Source organism: Nilaparvata lugens, chromosome 6, assembly GCF_014356525.2.
Source record: "Nilaparvata lugens isolate BPH chromosome 6, ASM1435652v1, whole genome shotgun sequence".
Taxonomy (NCBI): domain Eukaryota; kingdom Metazoa; phylum Arthropoda; class Insecta; order Hemiptera; family Delphacidae; genus Nilaparvata; species Nilaparvata lugens.
In genome coordinates, this window is record NC_052509.1 from 22,105,207 (window position 1) to 22,128,564 (window position 23,358).

Consider the following 23,358-nt stretch of genomic DNA (forward strand, 5'->3'; position numbering starts at 1 on the left):
ATGGAGCCTGCTTCGGGTTACATTGAGTGATTGACTGTACCTTGTATTAGAAGAACGTGTAGCATTTTCTTATCTCCATTTTAGCAAGATCTATTTTGAAAACGGTATATGCACTACATTACACATAATGAGAAGAGCAATAAATAATATACAAAGTCCCTTCAAAATATCTCTACATTGTTCATGATTTTCAGCTCTGGTTATGACTCAAGACACCCTTTTTTGCATAAAAAGAATATATTGTGCATTGTGCATGCGAGGGACAACCTCAAACTATAAAGGCCTTTATAGACTTGAGTAATACCATATCCTGGTCCAGTTATCCACACAGCAAAAACACTGCTTCTCAATTCACTTTTGAAACTAGTGGTCTCCAAATCAGATTGAAAATTGATTTACCAACTATCGCAATATATGTATCAGGCCTTATTCAATACATGAGTTCTCTTCAAAATTTACAACGAATTTGCAATGTTGATTGCATTTACCAGCAGTGTATTAGGACCAATAATTAACAATTGCTAGGAATGCTTTGTAGTTTACCTTGTCCCAGGACGACCAGGGGTTGGGGTGTCCGGCAGCTGAGCACTGCAGCTTGACCGTGTCTCCCTCCTGCGCCACCTTGTTGTGAGGCACCGCGTAGAACTTGGGCGACGAGAACTTTGTGCGCTTCCGCTGCGGACGGTTCAGAGGGGTTGCAAAGTCTCTTGTCACTGCTAAATTAAATAAAAAGGATAATTAATTCATAATTATTTTATTTTAAAGTTTTCATCCTAATTTGAACTGTTGGTAAATAATCAATGATTTAAATCAATTCAACACAATATACATAAAATAAATCAAAATACAAAACACCGCAATAAAAATAAATTTTCAATAAACTACAAAAAACAGTCTTTATGGTGGTAGATGAATAATCTAATATCCAATGAGTAACTATTATCTCCTTTACAACAGTAGTAGCCCACTAAATACTTTAGTTAATTCCGAAAATATTTAGTTATTGGATAATGGATTGATCGTTTCTGTAACTCGATCGTTTCTGAAATATTTTTTAAACAGGGATAGATAGGTAGTGATAAAATATGCACAATAATTGATAGTTCTCTAAGACTGGGCTCATGGACCGTAAAGAGAAGTCGCGAGTGACTGGATGCTGTCGGAAACAGTAACGATACACATTAGTTGAACATTATTATTTTGAAATGAGTAATAGTATCGTCAAATACATGAGAAAAATTGATTAAATACTTCAATTAATTAATTGATTGAGTACTAGTGTACTCCATTATAATATGATGCAATTTCAACTGTATCATGTCAGCTAAGTAACTCATTGTATCTTGAAAACAAAGTGCTTGGAGCTTGTGTGACTAGTGATCTAGTGTGTATTGCCAACAAATAATGCTATAGACTGCGTCAATCAATACAATCTTACAGTGAAAAAAAACTGTATCAGAATTTTTGAGTAATTTTATATAGGTAGAACTTGCATCAAAGTCCTGAGTATATTCTACTTAATTATACGCAAAGGCCTATCGCATTGCAACCTCAACATCTAAAAGATATCTATATTTGAAAACTTCTCCGCCTTTTCAAACAGAGTTGAAGATGGACACAATGTCTGAAAACGCCACGTTATAAGTAGTGTTTCCCTCTATTGAAAAATAGATTTCTATGTGGAAAAAAGGATATTATTATTATTGTGATCCAGATTAATTCATTAGCGAATTTAATAGCGGATCGTCATGTAAAGTGGAGAAAAGATAATGGCAACAAACCTTGGACTCCTGGTGATATACTCCTGGTGGGAGTGGTGCGAGGAGTGGAGTGAGTTGAGAGGAACCCTGGAGGCTTCGACAGCTGTTTGGTAACCATGGTCTCCTTCTCTTCAGGAACTGGCAAATTCAATCAACAATAAAATTATTATTCCATTTGAAAGTAGGTAACAGGATGATTCATTTGGAATACCGTAATAACAATGATAGTTGGAATTTGTAGAATACACATTTAAGTATTTTTTATAGTGAGAAAAAGTAAAGTAATACTTTAAAGATATAAACTATTGAGCTTTTAATGAGAACTATTACAATAGTCTGTTATTGAAATTAGTTGAACTGATAACAATTCAAAAAGTTCCATGAACTTGATTTGATTTTCGAGGAAATTGGTCTTAGAACTATTTATATTGATAAAGTTAATTAGAAATTTCTACAAGATTTTTTTCGTTATAGAGTACAACCTATTCCCTTCCAAAACTTCTCGATTCAATGAAAATTTTCTAACTATAGAATAGCAAGATTAAATTTCGAAATGTTTCCTTCAGCAAACACATCATTGATTTATGATATGTTATTTCTCATTGTGCATTCTTTGTAGAATTTATCTTTTCGATCTTGTGGGAACTTATTAATACTGAACTAAATTAATACAAAATTGTAAGGTTCATCACTGATTATTCATTTCAGTAAAATTATTATCCTTCAAATCCATTATCGAATTATTACTGCTGTAATTCTATCGTTCGTTTTGAAAACTTATGAGCAACTATTGAAACTTAGGAGAGCTAATACGTTGTGACTCACCATTATAATGAGATATATTATCCTTCATCAGTGAAAGAAAAATAAATTACCCTTTATAATATTCATAACTTTGAAACTAATCCACTATGTATTTCTCACATTGTACTGCAATTCTGTCAAGTGATCTGATAACTAATACATAACTAATTCATAACTAACTCATTAACAAATAATGTAATATTGAAATATAAAATAATTAAATAGATAGTTGGATAAATAAATTAGAATGAGATAAATTATCTTTCATCAGTGGAAGATAAATGAATTACCCTTTCTAACTCATAACTCAGTAATTAATTCACAATGTAATTAATTCTCACATTGTACTGTAATTTTGACAAACTGCTCATTAACGCAAATTTAATATTAGAATGTAGAAGAGTGAACTGAGTGAACTGACCATCAACAATGAGACATGCAGAGGTGAGTGCTCTGCCCAGCTCGTTGTAGGCCATGCACGTGTACTCGCCCTCATCCTCCGGGTAGACCTTGCTGATGGTCAGGCGAGCCACCTCCCCGTCCACATCCGACGATACGTCACCACCCAGTGCAAGGATCTGCAAGTGAAATGATAGTATCAGTTACTTTGGTTCAGTAGTGCCAGACAGATCAAACAGGAGTTGAGAGCTAGAAGACGTTTTGGGCGATTGCCGATTTGTTCTTGTATTTGCGTATAATGAATATATATACTGTGTTTTTTTCAATATTAAAAAAATATATTTGTAAATATATGCCTAAGCCTATTTGTTTTCTTCATCCAATAAATGAATTATGAAATTCAGAATAGTAAATCTATAAGGTATTCTATCTTTTAATTTTCTGAGAACTATCTTCAGATTAACGAAGAAATTTTACAACTCAAACACATATTTATTTAAGACAAAAACTTCGTAACGATTTTGTCTCGAGCAAAATTCTAAAAAAAATTTATATAGCGACCGGAACAGTGAATTAAGTAATGCATTTTTATCAAAATCTTCAAAGATAGTTTCTTCAAAAGCTTAGTGGAAGGAGAAAGGACTCATTCACAAAGATTTTTAGAAAAAAATTTGAAGTAGATTTTTCAGTTGTGACTTCAGAGGCATTAGTTTTGAAACCGTTTTGAGTTCAGCTACCTTTCCATCTTTGAGCCAGCGGATATCAGGAGGAGGTGTGGCGTAGACCTGACACTCGAGCGTGACACTGTCGCCATCGCAGCATCGCATATCCTTCAGCTCTTTCCTCACTTCTGGCAATGTCTGCACTTTCCTAAAATAATCAACAATGATATACATTGGAATAGAAGTTCATTGTTGATATTGATTATTGTTAAAATAGATAAAAGGTGAAAACGTTTATTGTTTGATCTATATGGAATTGATTGTAGGTCCCGTATTTTTTGTGTACAAGTCATGTGAGTTTTGAATTTGTTCAAGATTGTAAATATTCCTTGTAATAAGCACAATGCGAATAGAGGAAATCTTCATTCAATGACTTGAAACTACAAGCTAAGAGCATCCGTTCTCAATTATTGAAGGAATACATTATTATACATTACATACAATATAAAAAGTTAATAAGCATACGCTTTGAAGAGTGAATTTATTTTTCAAGAGTATATTAATATTTTACTATGAATGAGTATTGTACTAGGCCTTAGCTGATGATAATCACACAGGTACTTTATGATGAGACAGGAAATCAAACAAAGATTTTGAGTTTTTCTAGAACATAGATAAAAAACTGCAGACTTACCCCTGCTTAACTTCGCCTGAGCTCATGGTTCCCTCCTTTCCTTGACCTACAAAAAATTAACCCATAAAATAAGTGTACTCCTTTCAAAAATCAGGAGAGATAATCTCCGATAATACAAGAATCATACATTAATAAATTGTAAAAACAGTGTGATGGATTGTACATTATTGTACGGAAGACAAGTCAGAAAAGTTTCTCGAAGTTTACAATTTAATAAATTTAAGCAAAAACAGTCCAACTTATTCAAACAACTATATCCAGTCACAGTCGTCAATCCAACGAAACCAATGACCACCCCTATGGACGCACAACCCAAGAATAGTATAAATCTATATACTATTCTTGCGCACTACCCACCACCCTCTAAATCTAGAAGAAATTCAGTTCTAACCCCCCCCCACTATACAAAAAATGTCGTCAGTAGTCATTTCAAACACTGATCACCCCCCTCAATGTAGGCACCCCTGATTATGATTATTAAGTTTACGAGTACAATATTATAATGTGAAAGTCTGCTCACGCAAAGCTCCTCTACAATCCTATTGTCTATTGTTGGATAACAATTTCAACAAATTTGAAAATTTTAGTAGTGGAAATCTCTAAAGGTAATTCTCCATAGAAGATAAACCACTCTTGCAAAACATAATTTAAATATCTCCTTGGGTAACATCCAAGGATGGATGCAGATTGTAGACAAAGTTACATCTCTGCTAAGCAAATCACATACCTTGCTCCTTCATTCACATTAGAAAACATTGTAACCTGCGGGTAATTCAAATATAGACAAGTGTCATGACTGTAATTACACGGTGACGATTCTCAGTTGCATCACAAGATTTATCTTAATTTTAAAATTCCAAACATTCTATTCTTTTCAATTTATTTCAACAAATATCCAAATCATTAGAACAAGGTTTTCATCTCCTACCAATCTTCATTCTTCATCTACAGTGCAAAATGATCCATGATCAACAGAGAGAAGTTCAGCTGATGAAATTCTAAAAAGCCTGAGAAATGTGTCACGTCTTATTTATTAGCAATGAGCATTGCAATCGTTGATAGCTTTTGCTCTAGCACAGAGAGATCGTCAGAAGGTAGGCCTACTGTTACTCTGAACCGGTATGAAAGCTATTGTTTGTTTGATGTGTTCACTTCGAATTAATGGTTTGTTTGGGATTTGCTTCTGAATTAAGATCAAAGAAACCGACTTGAGACAGGCGTTTTATTGTTTTTATAAAAGGTAGTACAGTATTTTTAAAGTACAGTAGTAGTATTTATAGAGGTAAACAACCAACCAGATCTTGCTGATTATTTACTCACGAGAAAAGTCCAGTGTAGTACTACAGTATTTCAGTAGTAAATGAACTACAGTATATTACATTAGTATATAGGTATATTTGACGTTATGGTTATATTGTACTGTTACCATGTTTGGAAGTTCTACAAACCGTCAACACTTGCAATAATTAAATAAACCATTAATGTTTCTATAATTAAAATTGATGTCGGTCAGTGCTAATACCACTTTGTTACAAAAACAGAGGAACTCCATACCTTCAACAGATATTAATTTATGATTAGCCATAAATCTTAAGTGATGTGCTGGAACTGCGAATGGCTTCTCATTTCACGGCAAAAACTGTTAATTACTACGAATGGAAAGAAGCAATCGGAATGGACAAAGGGGGGCTTTTTACTTAATTTCAAATTAAAAAGAGTATTGCACGGTGAAGGATCCTATCTCCTCTGAGATTTTTAAGAAGCCTGATGGAAGTAAATTTGTTATTAGTAAGACACAAAAATATTAGGCTATAGAAATTATTGGGTTTGGGCACATTCTCATTCCTGCAAAATGTACTGTTTCATCTGCGCGGTAGATTTCTAACACAGTATAGGCAACAAAATAGTATTTCCATCATTCGAGTCACCATTCACATTCTAGGCTAGCACAATGCTCACTTATTTACACAAAGAACAAAAAGCTGCCGGTCTATTCCAATATCTCGTAGTCATAAAGTTTAGTGTAGATCTTGATATATACAACAGTACATGTATAGGAGCAGTGGCAATATAGGATGGGATCATAAACTATGAATTTTATACAAATATGACAACAAACATAAAGCGAGTATGGATAAAGGAGCAATGACAATATTATTATATTCATTATAATCTGTAGAAGTTGAATAAGTATATAAATAATATACATAAACTGAGTAGCCTGTGTAGAAGCTGGCTGGGCGCATAGCTTAGCGCATTGCGCATTGCAGCCGTTTGTAGCAGCAGATGCCGTGAGTTATCGGAATTGTTTACTCTAGAAACGGCTCAGCGCTCAGCCGTTGTCGCTGGATCTGAATTGGCCATATTCAGCCGTTCAGAATCATGTCGGCCATAGATAATGTCAAGTTTAGTAGAGGGGCTTATGGACATGCCCGCCGTGCTCTTGGCGTTGTTTATGACTGTGACCATTTATATGACGCAAGTCGGCGACGCTGCCTCAGTCAGACAGACAACAGACTGGATTCTGTCACAGGACACAAAACTTTGTCAACCAGCTATCACACATTTCACGGCACTATTTGGTCCAGATTGAATAGAAACATTTCTTGATGTATAACACATTCTTGATCAGGACATTGAAAAAGTGAAGTTCCTTGAGTAAGATAGACACATTCCAGATTTGATGGAGAAACATTACAAAAATTGAATTAATATACTATATTGAAGTTTTTCACTGATCTTTTGATAGCTTGACATATATTATGAGACCTGACTCCCCAAAATAAATCCTGATGTAATTTACACGCATTCCTTGGATGAGGAACAGACTGAATATACCGTACTCTTTTCTGTAATAAGGGATATATTTGATATAGAAACATGCATAGAAGGACGAAAATATGATCATTAGAATTCCACTCCATGATTTAGGAGTCGGTATTGAAACATTCCATATGGACGAACTATATTATATACAATATTATCACATTATAAAACTATATTCTGAATCATTTTAGAACAGTAATAGATATAGAAGAACGGACCTGATTGAGTAGACTCATAGATACATTCCTAAAATAAGGACCAACAATTGAAAAGAGATATGTTCCCCGAGTGAGTACCAGATTGAATAGAGTATAGAGACAAATTCTTAAGGTAACTACATGTGGTGAGCGTGATAATGCCCCATTATTGTTGAACCGATTAAAGAGTAACGATCTGACGATTGAGATTGAGAACAGATTTCACCCTACCTTTGATTGAGACTAAATAAATTGATTCTTGGAACAATATCAATTGTCGCCAATTTTATTGCAATGAAATACAAAGAGTGAAACATAATGGACGGCGTGAATAATGTCTTGATTTCGAAATGGTTTTGATTGGTAGGATTACTTGGTTTTATTAGTAGTGGATTGCCATGACCGAGCTAGATGTTAGCGTGGAGCGGGCGGATAACGGAATAAACTTTTGTAATTTCATTTTTTGGACTCTATTTTCAAACTCAAAGTTGGAATAAAGACAAAATTACCCAGAAATATCTGAAGAACACGTTTTCTCAAATTTCTAATAATTGTAAAATGGATCGATGAATATGAAAATTGATTGCAATAACAATTTGGAATTGGAATATCGATCAATTAATTATGATACAATTCATACAATACATGAAGAGCTATCAAACCAACAATATAGAAAGTATAATAAATAGATTGTCATGAAATGATTTACTGAGCAATTTGAAGTTCAATCACAGAAGCAATCAATAGCAGCTCCAAGGCCGCGATAATGAAAAATTTGTTATTGTTTCAAGTGCTGGTATTTAGATAGACAATGGGAGAGCCATCCATCTGTTTTTTGCTGCCGCTAGATACAGTTAGTCATAGTGATTAAAGCATTGTCTATTGATGAGCTAATGATATTAGCATAATAGAATCGACGTTGATTCACGGACAGGCCTGATTGTTATTCATTGTTTATTGATTGGAAGCGTTTGACGTCGGTAACGCTTCAAAGGAGCCTATAGGCCTATGTGTCATCCAGCTATGTTCGGATCAGCGTTCTGCAGTTCCATAGCGCACAATGACCTCATTTATTAGGCTAGTATCTATCATTATACTACACAAATTATATGTTGCAAAAAAAACCAGGGACAAACGAATATCCATTGACAAACGGATATCCCAGACAAACGAATATCAGAGACAAACGGAATATAGTATTCCGCTTCTCTATGATAAAACTAAGCATCAATATTGGAATGAAATAATTTGATTGGAAAATCTTATAAGAATTTTCTTCACTAAAGTAAGAGTTTTCAAATTAAGTATTGATCGGTTTCCAATGTAATTACAATATATCAAATTTCTATTGTAGAGCTCTAAATAGATTGACAATCCTCAAATCTTACTAATGAAAATTTGTCTGATTCGTAGATTTGTTTGATTACTATAAGTAGATCACTCATACCATAGTGGAAATACACATAATACCAATATTGTATGTCGAGAATATCTACATGATATAGAGAATGCCTTCATTATTCGTTTTTGATTATACAGAAATGTCCCGTTCCACCAAGATCGATCAAGACATTCAAACATGGTCAAATAGGGGAATGTTATTAACAAATAGTGCACGTTAAGATTTGATTTCAGTGGCAATAGTTACCAGTTAATAGTATTCCACACTCGATAGTGCACACTTACAAATCGTACCATGCTTGACCATGCTCAAATTTCTTAACCGGGCTTGGTGAAACCGGGCATAAGAATTCATTTTATCGCCTTCATACTTTGGCACTAAGAAGCTTAAAATTGGAAGACTAATCCAATATTAGATAAATCAGATTGAAGTTTGATAATGCTGATGATGATGATGATGATGATGATGAGGATGATAATGACATACCTCTGGCGTAAATCTGAAGCGAGACTACAGCACGGGCCTCACCATGCTGGTTGCGGGCGATGATGGCATATGCGCCCGTGTAGTCGAGCCGTGCCTGCGGGATCTCCAGCCGGTAGCGGTGACCCTCGCGGTGCGAAACGAAACCGGGCCCGTGGTGGTAGTAGTCCGGCTGCAACACACACAAACAATCTCTGCTCACTTTCACACAACAATACCCTTTCCAATGTTCCAAGCAATAGTGTCAATTTTCTAGAAGGCAATAATTTGTGTACTTCAATGTAGGTTTCCATCACGAACTGCTTATTATTAAATCACTTTTTGCTATTAGAAAAAACGACTAGCAGTCAGATTTTTTACAATAAATGAATTAATCACTCACTGTGACAACGAGATCTTTCGGTTGATGGCAACCAAGAAGATGGCGGACCTGGCGAATGATCTCGTTGTCACAGTGAGTGATTAATTCATTTATTGTAAAAATCTGACTGCTAGTCGTTCTTTTTAATAGCAAAAAGTGATTTAATAATTTGTGATATGAGGCGGTGCAATAAGAGAAAATGAATAGGATATGAGAATTTCAGTCTATTGTGAGTTGGGGAAGAGGAGGGGGAGGTGGATAACTGTGAGATTTGTAGAAAAGAATGAGGATTGATTGATTTTATTTTCCTTTCCCACGTCTGAAGAGACCCTTGGCAAACAGCAAATTACATATATGCATCGAATCAAATAACGAAGATAATGGGGGGAAAAATTAAAAATATGAATGAGATTACTCCATTAGAGTAGTAGAATGATCATCTTTTTAAATTTGGGCCAAAGACTAATAAAAAAAATAACTTTTGTAACATTTATGATAATCTAGAGGGGAAAATGAGACGTATCATAACTAATACTGAAATGCATGAAACAAAAAGGAAAACTAAAAAGTAAAGAAAAGTCTAAAAATTGTATAAATATAGGTATCATTTGAATAATCTTGTCAGTCTTAAAAATAGTAGAAGACGTGAAAAAATTGAAAATAATTCGAACTTAAATTCAATTCGACAACATTTCAATTATTAGCAAAACACTGAACAGCATAATCTAACTTATTGTGAAACTTGATAATACAATAGATAATGTACTACAAAAATGTTTCTAGGGCCACTATATGGAACACTCTTAATAGTGCCAGACCGTATTAAGCATTTTTTTTCAGACGTCAACCCAATCATCCAGTCGAAGAGCTTCCTGAACTGCCTACTAATATTTATAACCCAATCATGAATCAAAAATGAAAAACATTTTCTAGTGAAAAACATTTATGAATAAGATATTTCAAGGACATTTTTCAGGAGTGAGAGAGAGAACAGAAAACTTTCACATACTGAGGTGAGCATCGAGGAGGTAGATGAGGAGAGATGTAGGAAAAGGATGATGATAGTGTGATAAGAAGAATAAGGGAGAGGATTATGATTGTGGTATGAGAAAGACAAAGGCTAAGGGAGAAGACTGTGGGATGAGTAGGAGAGGAAAATGAGGAGTGGAGTAGTGATGCTTGTGAAATGAGTAGGAGAAAGGGAAGAGGTTGATGATTCTTAGGTGAGAAGGAAGATGACGATGATTGAGGGAGTGGATGATGAATCTGGTATAAAGAAGAAAAGGAATGGGATGATGATTTTGGGATGAGGAATACCCGTCAAGAATGATGATTATGATGAGAAAGAGGATGCTTCTTGTGGAATGAGGGGTAGGAAGTTTATCATTGTGGAATTGTGATGAAGAGGAGAATCTTAAACGACGAAGCTTGAAATGTCACTACCAGAAATCTGCTAATAAACTAGTGAGCGTTTACGCATGTTGGTTATGCATTCTCCTCTCGTCTCTCAACAATTAGAAACGGCAACAAAAATTACTCAAATTGTACTTGAGTAATTCTCGACTCAAAAATCTCCGAGTTAGAAACCTCACAACCCCTTTGATAATATTCCCAAGCTTCAACATCATTGACGACAAAGTCTGTACGATAATGTTATTCACTCAAATAAATGCATCACTTAACATTTCTATTACCCTCCTCCCCCTCCCGTGGTGAAGTGATGGGGATGGAAAGAGGATGATAAGGGATTGGGAAAAGGATTATTGGAAAGTCAAATAAGAAGAATTTAAAAAAAGAACACTGAAATTGTGCGGTGAAGCAGCTGTAGTAGTAGTACTGGAGAAGTTTGAAAAGTGTGAACTGAGACATAACAGAAAGTAAATAAATGAGAAAACCATCAGTGTAGGAGTGACTAATGTTGAATAATGCATTATAAAGAATACTGAGGCAAGACTTGATTGATAAGAATGGATAGACATTAAAGATGAAACCTATCGTCGATTATTCTAAAAAGAAAGCGCAGTGACATATAAACATAATTTAACACCAGGTAGATCTATCTATTGTGGGATAACGTACCACCCACCTTGATAGTCATGCAATATATTCTCCTTGCAGGAATAGCCTGCATGCTATTATTGTGGTCATCTACAATATCATACGACGATAAATAATATTACGAACTGTGAACACATGAATGGATATGGCCATGAAGATGGGACTCGCCGCATTGGATTTACTCAATCATTGATCAAATGCATTTCACAGCAACATGACATTTATTTAATAGCTACATGATATCTAATAATCCAAAACTTGCTCCATGGCGCCGCTTAAAGCTATGTAGGCAGATAATAGAGAGCGTTGTGCTTTATGCAGTTATATTGATAAATGATTCAATATTTCACTAAGCACAAAAAATGCTGAGTGACCCGACTGGTTATGTGGCCCAGGTGTCGTGTCATAGTTATCAGTGGTTCTAGCTCTAGACTATTTTCAGGACGTTTAACATTTGATGTTCTCTGAAAAAGATGTTGTCAGACAGAAAAATTTATACAGTAATTTGGGAAATGTTAATATTCTTTATTCATTTATACAATAAGTACATTATCAAAATGATAGGGAGAGGAAAATAAGGTAACCTTGTGCTATTCCTCCCCCAAATTTACATAACACATAGTCCGAAATAGGTTAAGTCTTGTAGTTCTTCAAGTTACAAAATTTTCAAAAGTAAATAGTAATAATAATGATTTTGTTATTAAGAATTTGTTCCAATTTCTATTCATTATTGTTTTCTCTCATACCTCTTACATGGTTTCTGATAGGTTTGAAAACATTCAGATTATCACTGGTATTATTAATTATTATTCTGCTTAAAGCATAAAATATAAGTACAGTACTCAAATAGCATATATCGTCATGTATTAGAGAGCAAGCGAGTACTAGTGTTTGCTCAGATTGGGACGAGACACAGTATTAGAGCAAGATAATTCAGTGTCTTCAAACAATAGGTATTTGATTCGTCTTGCTATCATTTGAATAGAAACGGTACTGCTACCACTTATTATATCATACGCAGCTACTGAAACAAATACGTCATCAATTTTATCCACCAACATGCTCAGAGTTTGTTGTCCTCCAGGAATCAACTTGAAGATAACCGTTGATATTTAATCTAATCCAGGATCTGACTAATCGGATATCGAACCTGTTTCTTATCAGTTCTAGCAGATCTGCAGTCCCTTAATTACAGTAATGTATTTAACACCTTGTTAGACACATAAATTGCATTTGCTACACGCAGCGGAACAATTCAAAGGTTTGGCTGGGAAAATTATCGGTTAGAAATCTCAGATAACACATCTTGGGAAAAGTTCAACGTCTTTAAATAACACCTAGCCTACAGTTTTCAAATGAATAACACCTACAACTAACGGCTGTAGCATTAAATTTCATTGTAGTTTAGCACACAAACTACTAAATGCGTGGTGGTGGTTCACTGTATGTGTTGTGTGGGTCTGCAGTTCCACATAACAAATACAAAGCTCAGTGATAACAATAACAATGCAATAATTTGAAAATGTTATAAAATGAAGAAGAGTACAATAGAATCAATGGAATGTTTTCGTTTTCATTTTCACAATATGGGTTGAATTTGTTGGCAAGATGGCCGGGATGAGTAGGTGAAAGGTCATACATAGTATGAAAACACTCAATTATCCACCAAATTGTTGTCCATCTAAGGAATCTTGTAAAGTACAGTATATACTACATTCCAATGTTGAAAAAATACCAAACGGAGAATTTAGTCCTCATATTAGGCATCGAATGTAAATGATTTTTTGAAAATGAGTTCATTATACTTATTAAATCATTCACCAAACTACTGAGTCACTCTTACACGCAAGACAAGCTCTATAACCTAAGCTTTCATAATCATATTTATATCACACTAACTGATTAGAATTAGGATGTCTATACTAAGTTCAACTCCGGATCGCTTGCGATTTTTCCAAAAGAGTTTTCGATTCTCCAACTGAGTTAAAAGATATTTTTTCAACTTGGCTGTTAGAAAAGTCTCTCCAAGTTTAGTGAGAAAATTATCCAGTTGAAAAGAGCAAATTAATATCTACGGTACTCCACGGAGACACAGAGTTTAATCCACAATGATGATGAGTGTTGGATAGCGTCTTCTCAGAGGAAAATACAATGATATTCTATTAAATTGGCTCACCTCTCTCGTTTGTTTAAGTGAAGACAACTCCCTCAACCAGAGTATAGAAATTCAGAATCACTCAACTACACAACGTATTCTGATTCTGAGACAACTGAAAATTCGCTAAGATCCCTCTAACGCATGAAACATTGTCTGAAGCACATGGTAAGCTTATTGTTCTGCAAAGTAGGTTACCTATCACTGAACATTGCATGAACTGAATGAAAACTGTGAGCTTCATGAAAGAAGCAACAAAACTGTCTCAGCTGTTACAATGGAAGCGAGTTCATGCCAACACGACACAACACACTGACGACACTCACTTATCGTACCACAGACAAACTACAGTAATTATTTACATTTGTTGCTCAAACGAAATAGCAATGCACAAAGAATAATTTATTCGCGAGAATAACGTGATATACGGCACATGGAAACCTCAACCTTGAAACTTTACTCTTCCTTTTTTTATGAGATCAGCTCTCATGAACTTTATGAACAACGGCACTGTTCCAATAAACTCTCTCACATTCCACCCCCACAGGGTCCCATCCAAAGAAACAGAGACGAGTTTATCATGAAGATTCCATAGTATGAGATCATGAATAAGTTACTCAACTGTATTACTCTACTTCATATAAATTGAAGATGACCTACATTATTAAAAGCTGATCCAATATGAAAAGAAATACTTTGATTGAAGTCATAAATCAGTCATCAGAGACAATAAATAAATGATATCATTCGCCGTTTTGACATAAATTGCTATTTATTAGAAAACGTCATTGTCATTATTGTTGTGAGTAGTAAAATCAATCAATGCTGTTATTATTATTCTAAATAAGTTTCTATTTGATAAACAAGGAAAATTATAATAATTTCTGTTTTAAAGTTCCAGTTGGTAAAAAGTTGATAGGACTGGTGCGTGCTAATACTGTCCTTTTTTGGAAATTGATATATCAACTGTTGCACAAGAAATTAACTCATTGAAATATACTCTGTTGCCACTCTCAATATGAAAATTCTATATGAATCTACAATCACTCAGTCTCCAAGATCTACTGATATTGTCAGTAATAATACAATTTGAAGAAGGTTAGAATGAGTAATGAAACGGAATATAATTACAAGTGGAGAAAAGCATTAAAACAATTAATATGGTCATTATCATTATCAGCCGTACTGTTAATGTTTTTATGATGTAAGAGGTATTTTCCAAATATAAAAATACCAATTATTATCATAATGCAATTTAGAAAGTGATGACAAGTGACAAGACAAGTGATGAAAAGCATCCAACAAAGAATTAATAATAGATTCATAATAATAATCTCCGGTACTGTTTTGATGAGGTAAAATGTATTCTATTCCAAATATACAAATGAATACTATTATCATAATAAATTGTAGATTTGATACTATATTGGTTACCCAAGAGCTTGCATTATTTGTAGTTTAAAATTTTATAAAATAATTCTCTGAGAATCATAATATAACTAAGCACATTTCACTAATTACTATATAATCCTGGGCACCTGACCATATAACCCATAGGGAGAGAAGGCCAATAATTATTATAGATTACGATGGGAATGGCACAAATAATGAATTCCAAAGCACAAATCATTGAATAGCACCGGTAGGACGGACCATGTGGCGGTTCCCCACAACCGTGCGAGAGACTTGAAAAAAATGCTATGATACAGTCATAGCAACACACTCTGCTAAGCATTCTCATTCTAAATTACTTCCAAGTATTTACAAGGAACATTTTTTCAATATTAATATCATACAACATATGTCAGATCTGAATAATGTGAGAACATAATGTTCTAGCAGAAAAATATTTATTTTGCTACATGACTTCTCTACAAATCTACATGCGCAAGTCTAGTTATCTCATCTAGTGAATACAATACAAAGGGGCTATCAGTGATAAATTAATACTCCAGGTTGATTCTCAGTAAACAGCCAGGAGGAAATACTGGAAATATTTGATCGAAAGAGGATCAATAATAGTAGGCTATCAGTTTAATTGAGCAAGTGATTCTGAAATTATATAAATTAGATTGGTACGCAAGAGATTGCAAGTATTTAGAGACCGAATAATAATAAGTCGACCAAATGGTCTGTTGGGACTTGGGACAGGTTCTTGTTTGCTACAGGTTAAGGGAGTTGGATTCGATTATTAGAATGTGATTGGTTGGACTTGATGAACTCCCTGACAGCAGCGGGTCCTTCTGACAGTCTAATTACAGCTTGTGGCTCGGCTGAATAAAAACAGTGTGAAGGGTGTGTTCTGACACAAGGCCGCAATTGCGTGTGCTTTGAATATGGCGTTTTGATTTCTACTAAATTAATGTTGAAGTGGTGGAGTCATAGCTTAAAAGGATTGTTTATATTAAAGCTCGCCTCTTAATTGAACAGCAATGCTTTTGACAATCTGTAATTTGAGATCTAGTTTCACGATATAAACTTTGAAATTGATATACGTCATCGTATTTGAATTCGGCGCCAATCTGGAATTAGTTATCGTTACTGAGTGAATGAATCTGGTTCAGTTCCACTGAAATTATACCATAATTAGTTAAAATATTTTATTCAGTGTCAGAGTATAAACAGGTTACTCACAGATTAATCACTTGAAAGTACTCAGAGCTTATAAAGCTCAGAACGTACGCGCATGTTGAAACACCAGATAGGAAAAGCTAATATTGAGTAATTAATAAAATACTGAAAAAATAATGATTAATAATACAAAAAATGAAAATCAGATGACATTCTGAACAAAGAAAATACAAGAACGATTTTATAAAATTACAACAATATGAAATTGGAATCATTATAATAAAACAATATGAAATTGGAGAATTACGAGTAGGCTACTCATACATTTTCGATTGAGAAGCACGGACCAATCACCAGCAAGAATACTCCAACGCATTCTGAAAAGCACCGCTTACTTAGCCCTACTTCCTGATTGGTCAAGAGAGCAAAAGTTTTCCATAAGTTTGTTGCGATAGATGGCAGAACTTACTGGGTGATGCAGGCTACAACTCATGTAAATATCGTGTTGACCTCATTTTGTATCTTTTAGTAGATGTTAAATATAAATAATAATAACAATAATAGGCCTAATAACAACGAACGATGAAAAACTTGGAAATTAATAAATAATACAATAAAAATAAGGAAAGGTCCCCGCAAGGTTGATAGTGGATGATAGTAGAGAATAATTGATAAACTTCCAAAGCTGAGCTAGAGAGAGCTATTCTCTTTTAATATATGTGCGAGAACTTAAATACAGTATAAATTCTTATGACCTTCCACTTTTAGTTTTGAATAAGCTTCCAGCTCACTGAAATAGAGTATCAAGTTGTTTGGTAAATAGTTGGTATTTCGATTAATTGAATAATAAAACTTATACCTGTAAACTGAACAAAGGAATAATACAGTAAATACAGTGAATAGTATTATGTTGTTTTCGAAAGATTTGATTTCTAAACCAATTATCCTGAGTTAATTAATCGTGAGTTGAAAAATAAAAATAAAGTCTGGTAATAGGACGCTTCAATGCATTCCACATTCGATATGATCGGATTAAATTAAATGATACATAATTGATTTTATCCATTCCCCATGGATAATTTTCACAGTGCCCCACCCCATTGGACTTCAAGGGAAAATACGTTTCAAACCATAATGGGTTTTTTATTCTTCAAAAATAGAATGGAATGCAAAAATGGTATGAGAATGCACAGGTGTTGAATCCAGTTGGAGAGAGCGAGTTTACATGAATGGCATTCTAATCGACCGACACCCAAGATTTAATCAATTAATTATCCAGCGATTCATGCCTGCTCTGCATATGGTAGAGAAAATTAGCAAGCTATCTGAGAGGAAATCTAGCCATACTAGAACAGTGGAGGTGTATTCGATGTTCGCATTGTAATATCAAACTAGGATCGTCAATAGACAGTGACAATGTAACCCAATATGGTACAGCTTTTAGTGTCAGCGACAATAATAAAACACGACATTCCAAAAGCCCACGATCCATATATTCCGCAGGCAAAAATAGCTGTGACGCATGGAAATCCTCCACAGCTTTTAGTCCTGACGTAAATGGTAGAGTAGCTTTAGATTATATTGTTGGTTTCCCTTTTCTTGTAATAAAGGGAACGGTGTTCACTTCAATCAGGTTTTGATGAAATGCTTTGTGACGAATCATTATCGGGAAATCACACACTACCATGTATTTTGTGTGTCTGTTATTTCGAACTATCATATTAATATTTAGAGTTGACCTGAATTGAGATGTCTATATTGAATCAGCAATGTCTATTTCAAAGATTAATATCGGGGCGCCGAGCCTCGCTCGTTATTTTCATTTATTGATAAACAGAACACAATATCTCTAATATGATCGTGTTTATATAAGTAATCTTATGAATTTCGGGGATGCGATATTTTGATTTTTTACATACTCACTTTTTTACTATACACAGTTGTTTCAGCTAAGGATGAATTATCCTTTTAATGTCGTTCATCGAGTTTTCTCAAGGAAGAAACCTAGTGCAATCGAATCTTTATATCATAAACCTATTATGTTCCAAATTTCGTGAAAATCGTTAGAGCCGTTTTCGAGATCCGTTAAACATAAATAACCTAATATAAACATAAAAATAGCCAGATATAAAAATAACCAGATATAAAAATAACCAGATATAAAAATAACCAGAAATATGAATACAGGGAGTGCTCGCTTAATATAATAGGATTATCGAGATGAAGTTTTCTCCAAATTGGAAATTCCAATATATTTTTCTACTACTACTTGTAGAATGAACTAAAATGGCTCATGGAACAAGGCACCCTATAAATATTGAATTATAACCTAAATATTGAATTCAAATTCATTTATTTGCCATGAAAGAAATTACAAACGAATTAATAAAATAGATAATATCAATTACAATATGGCACTACTATACCGGCAAAGAACAACTTGTGCGCCGGCAGAGTGTTCGAACAACTATGATGAACACATCAAAAGAAAAAATAGAGCATACCGTATTATAAACAGCTAAACTAATTAATGAAACTACGGAGGTCACATCCCAATCATTACAAACGAAAAACTTAGTCGAAAGCACTATCACTATTATTTTTGATCGACATCTGTTGGGTGAGCAGTAACAAGTTGTAAGGATTGAGTTAAATTTCAGTTTGTATTATGAATGTTTTGAACGTTTTAATAGTAAAATAACATGCAGACCAGTGTAGAAGCAACAAATTAAACACATAAAAACATGATATCTCATAGTAAGTTACTGGAATATCTATTGCAATGAGCGTGAAATATAGTATGGTAGCTAAAGATGAAGCAGAATGTAAGGTTGAAAATAAAGGGGTGATAAAAGTTTGTGAACATTATATTCATGGCAGACAACAGTGTAGCATCCAATTACACACTGAAAGGATATCATGTTAGTCGTGAGTTGTACGCATGTTGGGACATAATGATGACGAACTGCGATAGACGTGTCAGAGTCCAACCTGGAAGCTACAACCTGGCAACTGATAGCTGATAATCATTTTATACTGTCAGCATTGCATGAGATGGTAGCGTCGATGCCATTCATAAGGAATGCCGACAGAATCAAGTGAATCACACTGGAGAACACATCATAGTTGGAAGCAAGAAGAAGTAAATAACCGCAAGTGCGGAGAGCTGAGGCTGAGAGGCTGTGGGCAGTGGGTCGTGGTCTGTTGCTCATGGGATGATATTGATTAAAGTTTGACAGTTATATGGCAGCGTAAATTCTTGTTTAAAATGCTATTGGGTGATATATTGAATATAAAATCATGTATTACTGTTATACCACAATATATAGGCTACTGTGAGAAGAGTTTGTTCTGAAGTTGATAATACTGTAGTAGCTATCCTGTAAGTCAGTATTTTCAGTGTTCAGCTCCTGTGAAAAATTAGAATGTGCAATATTGTAACAATATAAAATTATGTAGCAACAATGAATTTTCCGTAGCAAAACTGAATTTTCCTATGCTTACTGAATTCGGTTTAATTCTCTTCTTTATTCATTCCTACGTTTTTTCTTCTGCTTCCGTACATCTCTTTTTTCCTTCATGTTCAAAGTGTTCTTCTCTGAACGATCAAATTTTCTTCAATCCTAAATTTGTCATTCTTTTTTCTTTTTCTTCCTCTTCACATGCATCTTTCACTTAACTCATCCCCTTACTTTTCCTAATTCTACACTATCGTATTTATCCGCTGTTCTTCTTCTTCTTCTTCTTCTCCTCCTCCTCCCCCACCCTATTGTAATTCTTCTGCTTCATCTCCTCCTTGCTACCTCATGAAGAGTTTTTTTTTACTTATAGTTATTCTACTATTATCATTATAGTTATTTTACTTCCTTTTTTCTTGTATTTTTCATTTTCTGCTGCATATTTCACTCTTCATTATTTCTTCTCTCCCTTCTTCCTCTCATTACTTTCCACGTTCCCTTATTCGAGCCTCTTTTCTCTCTCTATCCTCTTCCTTCGTCTCTTCCTCATCCTGATTACTCATCCTTTTTCTCCTCGTCCTCTTCCTCCCCCACCAACTCCATTCTGATATCATTTTATTTTCCCACCATTTCTTTCTTCTTCCTGTGGGAAAGACATCGAGATTCTTGTATTAGAGGAATGATAAGACGAGAGAGAGAGAGAGAGAGAGAGAGAGAGAGAGACCCGTGGAGTGAGTTGTGTTGGCTCATTAGGGCTGTTCAGTGTGTTGTCATCACCGGGCAAAACACTGCAAAATGACAGCATTGCAGCCTGCTCTTGATAGCACAGCTTGACACGGCAGCAAAAGCTATGGCACTCGTTTACTCCATGATATTAGTATGAGATAAATATTATGTTAGCCGTGTTTTACAAACAGGATATTGACATTAGTTTCTCACCGTCGAGAAATAGTCTTGAATGCCACAACTAGCGTAAATAAATAATCTCAAATGGTCATTCGCAGTATGCTTTTCTGCTTCCGTTATAATAAGTAGGCCTATTCTTGTTGTTTTTGCTTCAATTCTTCTTCGCCGCTTAAGAATCCTCCTTATATTCCCCCCCCCTTTCACTTGTAATAATTCTTGGTGTCCTTTTTCTTTATCTTTCTCCTCCTTTCGAAATATTAAGAAATTCCCATCTTCTCTTACTTTTTACCAACTACCTACTTCTTATTCTTAATTTTGAAGCTTGAAATTTGCCTATAATACTTCTTCAACTTCTCCTTCTTGGTCTTTGTTTACGTTCTTCTGTTCTCCATCTTTTCCTTCTCTATTCTCCATCACTCATCAATGCTTGAGTATTGAGAAACAACAATATTGTAGACTATTACCTTGATATTGAATCTCCATGCTTAGCCTTCATTGTACTAACATTACAAATTATTCAGCCTATAAATGAAATAGCTGGTATGAAATGATGTAAACATCATTTCATCAAGAGATACTAAACATGCTAATAATGGATTTTCCACGAAAAAAAGTATTCCAAACTCAATATGCCAAACATTGAGTAGTCAAATCTTATGAGTATTGGCAATTTTTGAATGCAGAATAGTTGTGTAGCCCCAATTGCTTCATGCAGAATGCAGATGAAGATTTCAACTGTGATTAATTAACAGTTATTACCAGTAAGCCTACAATCTTCATCAATTATCTTTTGGAAAGCTAGAAGAGGGATAGTATTTTTCGATTTTTCAGTAACTGTATTTGATTATGTGGTCGTGTATCGATTCAACTAATCATCAACAGTCTATGAACTGAAATTTCAGTAACGATTTGACAAATCCTCATAGCCCTTCCATAGGAGGACACTGGATGAAATATATTACATGGGAGAATAGAGTTTCAAAAGATTAAAATACAGTAAAATGATTAGAAATCTTTTTTTCAAAAATGGAAATGACACATTCGAGTTTTTATTCGAAAGATTTTGTGATTCATTCAAGATAGATTTAGTAAAGAAATTCCGTCAGTTGTGAACATTGCACGTTTCCTGCACGAATCGACTTCCACTCACAGCCCGTTCACTTGCTGCTAACCTTTCCGAAAAAGGAAGTGCGTCCTTGCCGACGCGGGGGACTCGGCCGGATGCCTCGGACACACTCGGCCGGACGCCTCGGACACACTCGGACTCCATCCAAACTTACAATTATTCGTGAGCGCCTATCTTAATGACAGACCGGATTTTAAAGCGAGATTCACTTCAAACTTACAGCATCCCTCATAAGTAGCATCGATGCTTCCCATTGACCTAATGCTGACAGATTGAATTGAGTCTCACTTGAGTGGAGTGTAGTGTTCTGTAGTGACTGTATGCGCTTACTGGCGCCATCTGCATATATATATATGATTAGGGTGATTGATATATATGTATATAGAGGTGGGTGCATGGCGCCAAACCGCTTGTCCAATCCAAATAGAGGTCAAGGCCATCTTCTTGTTGGCACCATCGCAATCTCAACTCAACTCAGTTCCAACTCAACTGCTAACTGCTAACTCAGAAGAGCTTGGCTACGAAATTAACGAGTTTATAAGCAAATATTCAAACAAGGTCTGCTGTATCACTATCGAGTTTCTGTGTGAATTTCACTGTAGCATAATCGCTGTTTATGTCTCCTCCTACTTTATGAAAACAGCCGGTGCACGACTAACTAGATAAGTTTATGGAAGTTCGTTTATATAATGTTGTTTCCACTACATTGAATGTATCCACTCCCTGAGAAGGTCAATGCAACGAATATTATTCTACCAACTACCACATGTTTTTGAAGGTGCTCAATGTTTTTTCCAAAGATAAAATACTAAAAAAGGATAACAGGATGTAAGAGGATCAGAAGAAACTGTGATTTTATAGAAAAATAACGTCCGTTGCCTTGTTGGGCTTAAATATCTAGAAAAGAACGTAAACAATGTTTTTTTCTGGTAAATAAAATACTAAAATAGACTTGCATGACGTAAAAAGAGTAATTTTATGGAAAAATGACTCTCGTTGCCTTGTTGGGTCTAATATCTTATGTTTTGGGTTCACATTGCTGCCTTGATAATATCTTTATTGAAACATTCCATTGATACCTTTCAGGGGAAATAAACTTGGTTTAGAAGTTTTGGTCTTGAACTCCATTTCGACTTTCATCGACATCAAGAAGAAGGGAAGTTTTGGAGTTTATTGAGTTGTTTCTTGTTTTCTATTGATAAATAGAATTCTAGAACAAACAGACATATTCCATGAACCAACTAGGAACTCCAAAACAAGGAAATTGGGATTGTTAAGATATTATTGACATGTTTATAATTTTGTAATGATTCTCAGGAAATAAAACGCCTATCAATTGAATTTTCCACCTTACCTCAGAAAAGAGTCAAGGTAAGTTATTTTCTAAGAATAAGCACTCATAGGTGGCAAAAGAGTGATAAAATTAACAAATAACAGACGATTAAGATAAAGCATGTACTGAATCTCGGCATCATTGATGCAAGTATCAGCAGTCT

The 23,358-nt window shown here is 34.7% G+C and overlaps 1 protein-coding gene across 1 annotated transcript in view; it reads right to left on the reverse strand.

The window, feature by feature from the left end:
• The window catches only part of LOC111049935 (muscle M-line assembly protein unc-89), a 316,788-nt gene that overhangs the window by 31,904 nt on the left and 261,526 nt on the right, over positions 1-23,358 (reverse strand). Inside the window, 6 exon segments of the mRNA XM_039431390.1 lie at positions 544-716; positions 1,782-1,898; positions 2,986-3,142; positions 3,701-3,833; positions 4,320-4,365; positions 9,231-9,399. Coding sequence (XP_039287324.1) covers positions 544-716; positions 1,782-1,898; positions 2,986-3,142; positions 3,701-3,833; positions 4,320-4,365; positions 9,231-9,399 — 795 coding nt within the window.